Genomic DNA, 14,488 nt, shown 5'->3' with positions numbered 1-14,488 from the left:
GAAATATATTGGATATAAATTGGTGAGGTTCTGTGTATGACCTCTCAATAACATTATTGTCAGATAACGTTTCAATTTCTTTTTGTATATTCATTGTCTCTTTTTGGGAAAAGACATATGTGTGAATATTAGAATGTGTTGGTGGTGGTGATGAATTCAAATTGAACTCAATTTTGAATCCTTCTATACTGTGCAGTATGAATGGATCCTTAGTAACCAAACACCATTCTTTTAAGAAGTATTTTAACCTTCCCCCCACCTGTAAGTGAGGTTCGTCTGGTATGTTCCCTGAGGGACTGGTTTGACTTACCTCTGTTGTTACTGGCGGCGTGGCGCTGGTTTTCTTCCGCGAGGTTTGGGGAGCAGAGCTGGTGGTTGCTCTCTCCTCATCCTCGCTGTCGGCCTGCTGGGACTTGCCCCTAAAAAAGACCTTGTCTCAGGGGTGAATCTTCCTCCGGTGCCTGGCTCTCTAGGTGTAAAACGCCGAGAGCTGTAGGGGTGGAATCTCGTGGATGGGCCCTTGGGTGTGGGCTGACCTCTTGTTATGAGGCGCACAGTTTTTGCCTCGTCATCCAGGTCCCGTACCTGTCTAGTCAGGTCTTCTCCAAACAGGTAGTTTGCAGGCTGGGTGTCGCTAGCTTTGCAAAGAGCTGCAAACTTCGAATTTATTGCTGGTTTTATTGCCTCTTTCCGAATGCAGTTTATTTCGAAGTGGGCATTACATAGCAGTGCCATGGTATCCTGCTCCCGGTCAGTGAGGAGGCCTCCTTCCACACCTCCTGCAAACAAAGTGATTCCAGACCCCAGCAGGTTTAATACTTTTTGGAACTTCAGTTCCTGGTTCCTGATGATGGGACCTATTTGCCCCCAAATTATACGGTTCACCGCTTGAACCTTGAGGGAAGCACAGTTAGATGGTGGGGGGTACCTGTTTAGGGTTTCTTCCATGACGAGATCCTTGAGTTGATGAGACGCCAAGTAGTTGATGTTACTTGCTAGGTCTTCATCCAAGGGAGCTCCCAGTGATGTGGTAATCGCAAATTTAGTTGATTGTAGAGGTACTTCCTCCAATCTCCCCTGGGAGTGTTCCCCCCCCCTGTGCTTCCAAACTCTGAATCCGGGTAATCCCCGTATGTACTTCCCCCTTCCATGGGAAAGACATATTGCTGCCCAGATTATGAGGCTGCTGGCACGGTCTGTAGAAGGGACTCGTGCTGATATTGCTCCTTTCTCCGGAGTTTATCATTGTGGAGCAGCTTCTCCACCAGCTGCTCCATGTGGGAGAGTCGTCCTCGGACGCTTCCCGATGAGGGAGGGTATCCCTCTTCCCCGGACTCATCCGAGTCTATGGGTCTGGCAGACTTATGGGTAGCTTTACGTCCCGCCGGGACCACCACGGTGCTTTCCTCCTGCACCAAGTCTGCTGCTGCCGGTTCTGATGCTGGCGGCAATGTCGGCGAAAATTACCGTCATCCGCTACCGGGAATGCTGCGGTCTTCGGCAGCCGGTTTCCCCGCGGACCGTCTCTTCGACATTTTTTGGGGCTCTGAAAGACAAATAATTCCTTAGCCCGAACAGAAAGCGCAGGGTAAGTGGTTCAACTTTTCTTACCTGCCGCCTTTTTAAAATCCCAACGGCTGGGAGGACGCAGTGCCTCTCCAGTCCGTTGTGCGCGTTGCTTTCAGACGTAATGACGCGCACGCAGACGGACGGCCCTTCTTCATGTAGTCACTCACGTGACTCCGAAGTAAAATCGCCAGTCACTTCATCCTATCAGAAGTTTGCCGTTGTTCTATCCATCCTTCCCCAACCCTGTCTCGATCTTAAAACTCATTTGTCTTGAGTAAAACTCACAGCCATGATCATATTGAATGGCGGTGCAGGCTCGAAGGGCCGAATGGCCTACTCCTGCACCTATTTTCTATGTTTCTTCTCACTTACTCAGTTCTGATGAAGGGTTTTCGAACCTGCTTCTCTCTCCACAGATGCTGAGTATTCCCAGCATTTTCCATCTCTCTCTCTGAAGACAGGGATCAGCTGAGGATACGACAGCTCCTGCCTGAACTAGCCTCACTTACTGAGAAGCTCCAGTGCACCCACAGGAGATGCACACTGGAACGGTGTAGGGTTGGAGGGGTAATGCAGAGACTGCAAGTTGCACAGTTCAGCAGCCAGAAACATGCGGCCAGACTTTCTTTCAGGCGGTGAACTCGGGATCTGGTGACCAGGGTCAGAGGGACATTGAAATATTTGTGGGGTGGCTGTATTGGTATCAAAGATAATTAGAATTTGATGTGAGTTTGTGGACTAGGGTTGGGTAGAGTGAGTGGACAAGGTTCCGGCAGCATCATGGCGGAGGGGGGAGGGTTCCAGAGGAGCAGAGGGAACTTCAGCGTCCAGGGAGCTAGGGACCAGCCTCAGCTCATGGACATAGGAGATGTATTAGACTACAGTGGAGGTTTGAGCTGTCATTTTAGTGTGAGTGGGAGGGTGCCAAGGATGTAGGTACTTACCTTGTAGCCCTCACAGTTTAGTGAATGCAATGCAAGGACCACAGAGAGGGATTGAGGCATTGAAGGATACTGACGTCTTTCCATCAGTCTCCCCTGCTCACCAACACATGGTGTGATCCTTAAGCGGCCTTTTCACGGGGCGAGTTGACACAAGATGTCACCAGAGTGAAGAGGTCGTGGTCCAGCACGAGTCTCGCACGATATAACGGCAGTAGATAAAGAGTTCCCACGGTACTCGGCATTTCTGCTATTTGTGCGAGTGACTTGTCCATTTCCCGAGCATTCCCGTTAAATCTTGAATGAACATCGTGAACTACACGTGACACAAATGATGTAACTTTTTTTTTTCACACACTATATATATCCTCCCTTGGTTGAATTGGCTCATTTGGAGACATATTTTACTGTGTATGTGGGAGACACAGATGGACTGAGCACAGTACCTCGGTCTTACTGTGTGTGGGAGAGGGGGAGAAAGAGACGTATACTCACAGAGGCAGAGTCTCTCAGCCTGTGTAAGAGGGAGGGAGAGAGAGAGAGAGGCACACACAAGGTGGATGTGAAATCTCACCTGCCTGTTTCAGTGACAGACACCCGCCGTCAGTAAATGAAGACACCCCCATCTGTCTCCCCCTCCTCTCCCTCGACTCCCCCACCTTTCTCTCCCAACTCCAGTCCCGTCCCGACCCCCTGGGAAACTGAATAGAGCAACAGTCAACTGCTGCCTGTGCGCTGATATGACAATAAAGGCTACTTTACTTTACTGAGTTAAAGAGTTCCCACGGTAGACTGTAAAACTGGGACCCTGGTTCTGGACTCCCCCAACACCGGAACCCTTCTTCAGACAGTCTAATCGGAATTGAGTCTGAAGATGTGTCTCGTCCCGAAACATCAGCTTTTTTTCTCCAGAGATGCTGCTTGACTCGCTGAGTTACTCCAGCTTTTTGTGTCTGTCTTCGGTTTAAACCAGCATGTACAGTTCACTCATTACACGGGTCTCTGTACAACATTGATTGGTAGCGTTCCGGACCCCTGGACCCGAGGACTCCGACCTGTATCTCTCAAAGAAGTACATGTGAAAAATTTCTCACGGACCATAAAAATGCGTAACCTTTCAGTAAAGTCCCTTTTAAAGTCCCTTTTAAAGATTATAGTTATTTTCTTGAATCTCATTAACATAACTCATGAATAAGTTGATGTCCATATGCGGATGCAAATCTTTATTTTTATTTATTTTTTAAATTCAATCCCACATAAGATAATTTTTACTCACCTTCTGTTCCCTCTGTCCAGCTTCCGGGTTCACCGTTCGCAGGAGTTCCCACGGTACCCGCAAGAGTTATTACGGATATCGCACTGGCCACTACGTTCATATAATGTTGCAATACTCAACCACAAGTGTACAAGTCAATCTTGGAGAAATTCAAACTTTCTTGAATTTTCTCCCGAGTGACCAAGTTACACGATGACCTGCCGTTAGCGCTACGGTGGTCCACGGTGGTCCACGAATGCCGCACTGTTATCGCACGAGGTTCCCACGATGCTAAACTCCGGTTAACTCTTGCGTCAAGTCGCCCCGTGAAAAGGCCGCTTTACACCATTCTGAAGTGGCAGCTCCAGGGGCAATAACCTCTCACAAGCTCCTGATTGTCTATCATCTTGTTGTTGCAAAGGAGATTTGACAAGAAGTTAATCTTTGCACGTGATACAGAAATTATCAGATGTTGTCATGATTGTGTTTCACTTAGGACAACAGTAATATCCCAGCGCACAATCCCAAGAAATACCAGCATTGTGCGTTTGAATCTTTGGCAATTGTGTGGGCTGTCAGCTTCGGTGGCAGCTCTGATCATCCACAGATCTCCAAGGGAATCCACGCACCTAAGCTACTTCTGATGCACTCCCTCTGCTCTTTGCTCAATTAATATGACGTAGTCACTCTTTTTCTTATTATTTTTGACATCTCCACAATCTACTCCCAGTCTCCATTTCATTGCTATATACCCTGTCCATTGAATGAGATAAGATTGTATTACCATTACTGAAGGAGGCCAAACAGCTCTGAGATTGTGCAGGCTCATCCCATGGACCAACCATGAGTCTCATTCTTTCTCTTTCTCCACAAATCTCCATATAGGTTAATGTCATGGGAGAAGAGTATGCTATTCGGCCCATCGCCTACTTTGCCATTCAATCATGGCTGATCTATCTTTCCCTCTCAACCCCATTCTCCTGCCTTAGTTTAGAGATCCAGTGGTGAAACAGGTCGTTTGGCCCACCAAGTCCACGTAAACTAACAATCACCCATACACTTGTTCTATCCTACACAGTAGGGACAATTTACACAAGCCAATTAACCTAGAAACCTGCATGTCTTTAGCGTGTGGGAGGAAACCCTCGCAGTCACAGGGAGAATGTACAAACTCCATACAGACAGCACCCATGGGCAGGTTTGAATGAGAATCTTTGTTGTTGTAAGGCAGCATCTCCACCACTGCACCACTATGCCAACCTTCTCCCCATAATCCTTGACACCCTTACCAATCAAGTATCTGTCAATCTCCGCTTTAAAAATACCGAATGACTTGGCCTCCACAGCCATCTGTCGCAAAGAATTCCAATATTTTTCTTCCCAACCTTTCTCCAGGGTATGTTCTACTGTCAAATCTTCTTCCACCATTCTTTCAAGCAGTGGATTCAGACCACTGTGTAACAAAATGTCTTCTCAGTTTTGCTGATGAAATGTTAAAGCAAAGGTTGGTTATCTCATGGGCCTGTTTCAAGAAGAGCTCTTGGTCCTTCAGGTGTCCAGGCCAACATTTGACCCTTGAACAAGTCGTGAATTGCATGGCCCTCTATGAGACTGCTTGTGTTTTAGTAAAATACACAACTTGATGGGTCATTAGGTAACTGCATGGTATTGCCCATAAAACATTGTACTATTTCAGCGATGGCCAAGCTGATCATTCTTCATTGAATCTATTGGAATGGAGAGAATAATGGAAGTAAGACAATTTTTGATTTGCAAAATAATTTTTTCATGCTTTATCTGATCTTAATGTGCAGACTATTTTCCACAAAGCGCTGCGTATGCAAGTAAATCTGTTTTAAGTGAAGCACTTGGAGATGTGCTTGAGGGAAATGAAATCTATGGGCACTGTTTAGTTTTTACACAGTACGTTTCATAGCTGAAACCATTTTGTTTTATTTTCTTTTGCAGAAACTTGTGCAAATGCCGAGGGAGGAATTTTACAAGCTTCCTAGTTGGAAACAAGTGAATTGGAAAAAAGTCAAAGGCCTGTTCTAAGTGGACGACGATACCCTTACCCTGGCTTTTCCAGGATTGTTTACAATTCCGCCCTGGCTCACCACATCAGATCGCCACTTGCCAGCACAAGTGTAGCACGAGCAAATGTGCGACACATTCATAACTTGTTACATATCACTCTCCTATGTACTGAAACTCTGTATGAGTGCACTAGAGAAGATCCTTGTGGATTGGTTGTGACTGTTGATCTTGTTGACCCCTTCACCATCCCGTGCCAACTAATGTCAGCACCAGCCTCCTGTGCTGGGGTTGGGGAGTCTGATCCCTGGGTTGCCAAGGAGCTCAAATTAATTTCCAGTATACGGTATTAACCGGAGAGAAAGAACCACAGGGGAATTATAAAGCCCCTGTCCCACTTTCCCGAGTTACTCACAAATTCTCCCGAGTTTTCCCCTTGATTCAAACTCGGAGATGCCAGCCGCAGGTACTCAGGGCTATTTTTTTACTCGTGGACATTTTTTAACATGCTGAAAAAACGTCCCAACTTACCTGATGCCATGAGTACCTACGGCTGGCATTACGAGCCGCTACGAAATATCTACAAACGCCTACGGACTCGCTACGGACATTCCCCGAGTTTGAATCAAGGGGAAAACTCGGGAGAATTTGTGAGTAACTCGGGAAAGTGGGACAGGGGCTTAAGCAGTTACACGGGAATCCTTCCTATTTGTTTTGAAGACATTTATATATTAGTGAGGGGGAGGGAGGGAGGGAAGGATGGGGTGACAGACTGGGTGATGCGATGAAACATCCTGAAGCAAAGCAAGAATTTCATTGTCCTATCAGGGACACATGACAATAAACTCTCTTGAATCTTGAATCTTGAGAAACATCCAACCATCTTGCCATCCTTGGGCTTTTCATAAGTTGTTTCCCCTGCCAAGATCTAACTCTTCCAGACTGAGCTGGACCCAGACCCAAGCTTTTCACTGTACCTCAGTACACGTGACAATAAACCAAACTAAATTAATTGCCAAATGTGGCACACCTCCACCAATCCACCTTCTCCTGCCATGCTCAGCGTCTTTCATTCAGATCCATTGTTTGTCAACTGGTTTGTTTTGTAACTCTCATATAATGGAGGTCTAACTGATGGAAATTATCACTGTTACAAGGCAAGACTGGAGGTTTCCAACCTGTGCAGACCATTAAAAGGTCAGAGATAAGCGTTGTGAATGTCCGTGAGCAACATTGTGAATGTGGTGCTGGAGGATGTAACCACGAAACACAACAACTAAGAACTAGAAATTCACTTGGGAAGCAGAGCTGTAAAAACATCTGAGTCCATGGCAGCACTAACATGCGGCCATGCCTATTTCATTCATAGGGAGATTCAGAAGGATTGTGGAAAGTGAGAGGTTTTACAGTTCAGTAATGGTACATAACCTGCCTCAGGATGGTTGCACAGTTTCAATAACTTACAGTACCTGTGTTCTTTATATGTTTTATCGCTCCCACTTGAATACGATGCACTTTTACAGAGATTTCACATAGAACTGAGGTTCTCTGCTTCATATTAACAATATATTATGGTAAAGTTGAAGCCAGTGTTTGAAAAATTCTTGTATGTTTCAATGATGGGAATATGTACCACAAATGCAGTCGAGGTTGAAGAGAATCTGTCCTGGCTTTTGATTTTGTTTCAAGTACTGCCTGGTTGGAATAGCTCAGAGTAGTGCCTGATTGTGGTCTCTACACTTTGGTTAAGCCCATGAACACTTTGAGAACAGATCACCCCTACAGTGATGCCGACCTGCAAGGGTATCTTACAACCCAGCAGTATGAATATTGATTTCACCAACTTCATGTAACCTTTCATTTCCCTCTCCCTCTGTCCCTCCCCATCTTGGTTTTCCTACTAATTTCATTGTCCTCCTGATTAATTTTACTGATTTTATGCCTCATTGTCACCTTCCCTCAGCCAACAACGAACCATTGTACATTTCCTCAAACATTGTCTGCTTTGATCTGTCCTTTTCACACCTTGCATGTTCTTTGTGCCCTTTCATATCTCCCTCAGTCTGAAGATGGGTCTCAACCTGAAACGTCACCCATTCCTTCTCTCCAGATATGCTGCCTGTTTCGCTGTTACTCCTGCTTTTTGTGTCGATGCAGTAATACCATTTTGATTACCATTTGAGACTAGAGCCTTGTTAATCTTCCTATCTGCCATTCTAAAATGCGTGTTAATCTATTTAAAAAACTGGACTAACATCTCCATAAGCAAAATGTAAACAGGAATTGGCTATTCCTTGTGTCATTTGATCCAATGCCCACTGTCTCTTCCAGGTTTCATCTGCCAATCTCTTCATCTGTTGGGGCAGCACAGTGGCGCAGCAGTAGACATGCTGCCATACAGCACCAGAGACCCTGGTTCGATCCTGACCTCGGGTGCTGTATGTGCAGAGTTTGCACGTTGTCCCTGTGACTGCGCGGATTTTTTCAGGGTGCTCCGGTTTAATCCCACATTCCACAGACATGCAGGTTTGTAGGTTCATTGGCTTCTGTAACTTGTCCCTCGTGTGTAAGAGAGAACAAGTGCAGGGTGTGATCAGTGGTCTGTTGACTTGGTGGGCCAAAGGGCATGTTTCCAGGCTGCATCTCTAAAACTAAAACACTAAAACTGACCTTCACTGCTGCTGAAACATATCAGTCATTTTGTAATGCAATATTTCAGTCCCCAAAAGATTTTTCTGTAGTATGATGTAATGTAATGAAAATGATCTTCCTAGTTCCCATACCTGTTGTGGAGCGCACCACATCACGCTTTATATATGTTACTACACCTGGTAATGACTCAGTCCTATGGTTTAGCCCTATGGAATGATGTTGATTCTAGACAAAGCCCTATTTTGAATCTGAATTTTCCCTCTGCTCTCCCTCCTGCTCTTTGTATCATGTTATCGTTGGAATTCTCTGTTCTTCTCTCACCTCTGTTACCATGGACTGTCATAGGAATGGAGAACGTTCTCCCTGGGGCTTGCCCCGGGTGCTCCGGTTTCCTCCCACACTCCAAAGATGTACAGGTTTGTAGGTTAATTGGCTTTGGTAAATATTGTAAATATGCCCCAGTGTGTACGCTAGTGCTAGTGTACGGGGTGATCGCTGGTCGGCACGAACTCGGTGGGCCAAAGGTGCTGTATCCTTAAACTAAACTCCTTCTCCTGCCCTCTTGTCACCATAGCTTCTTGCTGCAGCTCCTTGTGTCATTAACTATCTCGCAGTTCCTCTTTATGTGGACATCTGAATCATGATATGACAATTTTACAATTTTACTACTTTAACTGACTACCTTACTGATGTGAGACAAATCTGTAGATCTATTCTGTGCAGAAGAGCAAGGACTGCCTCAGGCATAGTGAGAAAATGCTCAGAAGCATCATTTCAGAGTACCATGGGTTGATGGTATTCACGGCTTGAAGCAGATCTAAAAGCAATATATAATATTGTATATTATACTTACGCAGCTTTTAAAATTTAGACTTTTTATAAAGTTTGTACACTTTCAAAGATTTGTAAAAGTATTTTAATTCTCTAAGTCTGTAGAGCATTTATTTTTCCCAACACTGTGCATGGTTGATGAACAGAGATCAGAGTAAAGAAAACCGAACCTCAGATCCTGGGACTACGGCATCTTATCTTTGTTTGCCACAGGGGTATCTTTTGAAAATGCTTTGTATTGAAATGTTGGATTTTGCAACTGTGATATTTAGAACTTTTGTATGCTAAATCTGCTTTTCAGAGTCCTTGGGAAGCCTTACTGTTGAGGCTGTGACAGAGAGTGCAATGATCATATGCAATGGATTAAAGGGGAATGAACATTCTTTGAAGGATGTCAATTTGAGTGAATGTCATTTCTGTGACCAGAGTTACCATTGGGTTGCCAATGAGTTGCCAGTCTGAAGAAGGGTCTCGACCCGAAATGTCACCCATTCCCTCTCTCCAGAGATGCTGCCTCTCCTGCTGAGTTACTCCAGTAGTTTTTTGTCTATCTTCAGTTTAAACCAGCATCTGCAGTTCCTTCCTACACATACTCCTTACCGGTGGGTTTGTTCCCTCTCACACATCACAGTGTGGTATTATAAAGGCTGGTGTGATACCTGCAACTCTAATGTTATTAGGATCAGTCTGGGTTCACCATCAGTATTGTCTTAATGTGTGCTTCACCAAGATCATGGGTTGAGTTCCGTTTGAAAAAGCAGGGTTTTAATCCAAACATATTGAAATTAAGGTGCAACATAGTAAGAGTACATTGTTCAAGGTGCCATCTTGAAATTGTGGCATTTCACCAAAGATTTCATTACTTGATGATTGCTGCCACAGGACCTTTTTTTAAATAGAAGAGTAAGGTGAGTGATGTGAATCCCTGGAAGATGTTTGTCCGTCAACCAACTTTGCAAAAGTAATAAACTTTCTTATGCCTTTTATGAGACGTGGCTGCACAAATAATGAAATGCAAGGTACACTTCCAGAGAATGGGATGCCTACCAGGTCTGGACTTCCACTATTGCAAGGTTAACAATGATCCATGGGTTTTGGGTTAGAGACGCAGTGAGATGAGGTTGTTGACCCTGTTGCTGGAAAGTTCAGCCTCAGATGCAATGGTCTCAACAGCCTAATTTGGACATTTGTTAACGTGCACTGATGGACCTTACACCAGATGGAAAATGCTGACATGGATAGAAAATTGGTTGGCAGACAGGAAACAAAGAGTAGGGATTAACGGGCCCCTTTCAGAATGGCAGGCAGTAACTAGTGGAGTACCGCAAGGCTCGGTGCTGGGACCGCAGCTATTTACAATATATATCAATGATTTAGATGAAGGGATTCAAAGTAACATTAGCAAATTTGCAGATGACACAAAGCTGGGTGGCAGTGTGAACTGTGAGGAGGATGCTATGAGAATGCAGGGTGACTTGGACAGGTTGGTGAGTGGGCAGATGCATGGTGGATGCAGTTTAATGTGGATAAATGTGAGGTTATCCACTTTGGTGGCAAAACCAGGAAGGCAGATTATTATCTTAATGGTGCCAAGTTGGGAAAAGTGGAAGTACAACGGGATCTGAGGGTCCTTGTTCATCAGTCAATGAAAGTAAGCATGCAGGTACAGCAGGAAATGAAGAAAGCGAATAGCATGTTGGCCTTCATAACAAGAGGAGTTGAGTATAGGAGCAAAGAGGTTCTTCTGCAGTTGTATAGGGCCCTAGTGAGACCACATCTGGAGTATTGTGTACAGTTTTGGTCCCCTAATTTAAGGAATGACATTCTTGCTATTGAGGGATTGCAGCATAGGTTCGCCAGGTTAATTCCCGGGATGGCGGGACTGTCATATGCTGAGTGAATGGAGCAGCTGGGCTTGTACACTGGAGTTTAGAAGGATGAGAGGATATCTCATTGAAACATATAAGATTGTTAAGGACTTGGACACGCTAGAGGCAGGAAACGTGTTCCCGATGCTGGGGGAATCCAGAACCAGGGGCCACAGCTTAAGAATAAGGAGTAAGCCATTTAGAACGGAGACGAGGAAACACTTTTTCTCACAGAGAGTGGTGAGTCTGTGGAATTCTCTGCCTCAGAGGGCAGTGGAGGCAGGTTCTCTGGATGCTTTCAAGAGAGAGCTAGATAGGGTTCTTAAAAATAGCAGAGTCAGGGGATATGGAGAGAAGGCAGGAATGGAGTACTGATTGGGGATGCTCAGCCATGATCACATTGAATGGCGGTGCTGGCTCAAAGGGCCAAATGGACTACTCCAGCACCTATTGTCTATTGACTATCATATGCTAAAAGAATGGTACGGCCTGGCTTGGATACTCTGGCATTTAGAAGGATGGGAGGCTATCTTATTGAAACATATATGTTTATTAAGGTTTGGGCACACTAGAGGCAGGAAACATGTTCCCGATGTTGGGGGAGTCCAGAACCAGGGGCTACAGTTTAAGAATAAGGGGTAAGCCATTTAGAACGGAGATGAGGAAACACTTTTTCACACAGAGAGTTGTGAGTCTGTGGAATTTTCTGCCTCAGAGGGTGGTGGAGGCCAGTTCTCTGGATACTTTCAAGAGCGAGCTTGACAAGGTTCTTAAAGATAGCAGAGTCAGAGGATATGGGGAGAAGGCAGGAACGGGGTACTGATTGGGGATGATCAGCCATGATCACATTGAATGGCAGTGCTGGCTCGAAGGGCCGAATGGCCTACTCCTGCACCTATTGTCTATTGTCTAAAGGCGCCGTAAAACTGGGCAAGCGGTCTGTGTAATCAATCAATCAACCAGAAACAATCAGAAGAATTGCAGTGCAAAGCTTGGAGGTGGAATAATGTTTGCCTAGGAATTAGCATTACTCGTTTTTAGAGCCTAGCGTGTTTGCTTTCTTTCACCAGTCAGTTTCTAGTCCACACAGAAACAGTGTCACCCAGGATCGGACTCTACAACTTACTTTATTAGGTAATTTAAAGTGATTTTCTTATAAGGCACATTTAGTGATACAAAACAACTTTGAACAAAAACAGAATACATATAATTTATTAAAAAATACAAAGTAAAATATTTTGTGTTGTTTACAGCATGGCCAGAAGTGATAACTTACACCAGCTTCAGACACATGTCTGAGGGAGGCTCTCGACCCGAAACATCACCCATTCCTCTCTCCCGAGATGCTGTCTGTCCCGCTGAATTGCTCCAGCATTTTGTGTCTACTTTCAGAAACATGAGCAATGAAGTTCAGATGTTTGCAGCATGGTTCTCCCTGCTTTCCTCACCGGGCCAACAACATCCTCAGTGTGGTTCAATGGCGCTTTATTGTCACATGAATAAGCGCACAGTGACATTGTTACAGTCCCGTAAAGTATTGCCACACCTAAGCACGATGCCCAATTAGCAAAGTGTTCAGAAATAGTCCACTGAGACCGACCGCATGGGGTGGAGTGTGTGGCAATGTGGCGATTTGTAGTCTACAGTTTTGTTACTGGTCATTCTGGAAACCATTTTTATCCACATCCTGAACCTCGGTGACAATCATTCATTCGGTTATTAAATTGAACACTGCAGTAGTCCATCGCTAGTTTAAATAAAATGTTCCGATTGATAGCTACAGCAGGCAGTGAAGAAAGCGAATGGCATGTTGGCCTTCATAACAATTGGAGTTGAGTATAGGAGCAAAGAGGTCCTTCTGCTGTTGTATAGGGCCCTAGTGAGACCACACCTGGAGTATTATGTGCAGTCTTGGTCTCTGAATTTGAGGAAGGACATTCTTTCTATTGAGGGAGGTCAGCGTATGTTCACCAGGTTAATTCCCGGGATGGTGGGATACAATACAATACAAAATGGACAGATATATCATAGCACAGAGAGTACCTTCTCAACCGGTGTTAATACTGGACTGTTGACTGGGAGATATAAGCTTACATTTCATCAAGGCAGCTGAGGAACTTAAGTAATTAATAATTCCAGCCTTTGACCAGGTTATTGCAAAAGTCCAGGTGGTTCAGACCAATGTACTTCAGGGAACCAAATTACCTAGTCAGGACCCGATGTAACTCCAGATGATCCACAATTCGATAAGTTTCAATGAGGTCCCTCCTCATCCTTCCAAACTCCAGCGAGTACAGGCCCAGTGCCATCAAATACTCATCACATGTTAACCCAATCATCCTCGGGAGCATTCTCGTAAACCTCCTCTGGACCCTCTCCACAGCCAGCATATCCTCAGATATGGGGCCCAGAACTGCTCACAATACTCCAAATGTGGCCCAACCAGTGCCTTATGAAGCCTCAGCATTACATCCCTCTTTTCACATTCTGGTCCTCTTGAAATAAATGCTAGCATTGCATTTGCCTTCATTACTACCGATTCGACGTGCAAGTTAAATTTTTGGGAATCCCGCACCAGCACTCTCAATCCCTTTGCACCTCTAATTTCTGAATTCTCTTCCCATTTATAAAATAGTATACATGTTTATTCCTACTACCAAAATGCATGGCACCACACTTTGCTACGCTGTATTCCATCTGCCACTTCTCTGCCCCCTCTCCCAACCTGTCCAAGTTATTCTGAAGAGTCCCTGCTTTCTCTACACTACCTGCCCTTCCACCAATCACTGTATGTTGCTGGCAAGGCCAGGATTTATTACCCATCCTGCTGCTTTTGAGAAGGCAGTGATGAGCAACCTTCTTGAATGGCAGCAGTCCTTCTGGTGAAAGTGCTTTTGGCAAGTTCCAGCACTTAAGACCCAGCAACAATGAAGGAACAACGTATTTCCAATTCTGAACTTTATGCGGTTAGAGGGAGCTTTTGGTTAGAGTTGCTCCTCTGCCCTTGATATCTCTTATCCTGGATGGTGATAAAGTTAATGGATTTGGGAGGTGCTAAAGGAGTAGTCAAGGCAAATATATTTTGTTCATGGTACTCACTGTCGTCACAGTGATGAGGGAAACAAATGGATATGGTAATGGACAGCTGGCAGCCAAGGAGGCTGCGTTATCCTGCATGGTGCCGAGCTGCTTATTGGACCTGCATTCACTCAGACACATAGAGTCAAGCTCCTGATGTGCCATGTAGATGGGTGGAAAGGCGTGGGAATATCAGGAGATGACTCACTTACTTTCGGATACCCAATGTCTCTGGCACCTTTGTGGCATGAAGGTTTGTC

General features: G+C 45.0%; 1 protein-coding gene across 1 annotated transcript in view; it reads left to right on the top strand.

Moving 5' to 3' along the window:
• LOC116982112 (supervillin-like) overlaps positions 1 to 6,281 on the top strand; it is a 199,414-nt gene extending 193,133 nt beyond the window's left edge. Inside the window, exon 35 of the mRNA XM_033035437.1 lies at positions 5,734 to 6,281. Within this exon, the coding sequence (XP_032891328.1) occupies positions 5,734 to 5,820 (87 nt within the window). The 3' untranslated portion in view covers positions 5,821 to 6,281. The remainder of the gene's footprint in view (positions 1 to 5,733) is intronic.
• Positions 6,282 to 14,488: the final 8,207 nt, after the last annotated feature.

The sequence above is a fragment of the Amblyraja radiata genome, chromosome 16 (genome assembly GCF_010909765.2).
Source record: "Amblyraja radiata isolate CabotCenter1 chromosome 16, sAmbRad1.1.pri, whole genome shotgun sequence".
NCBI classification, from domain to species: Eukaryota; Metazoa; Chordata; class Chondrichthyes; order Rajiformes; family Rajidae; genus Amblyraja; species Amblyraja radiata.
This window is presented reverse-complemented; position numbering and strand designations above follow the sequence as displayed.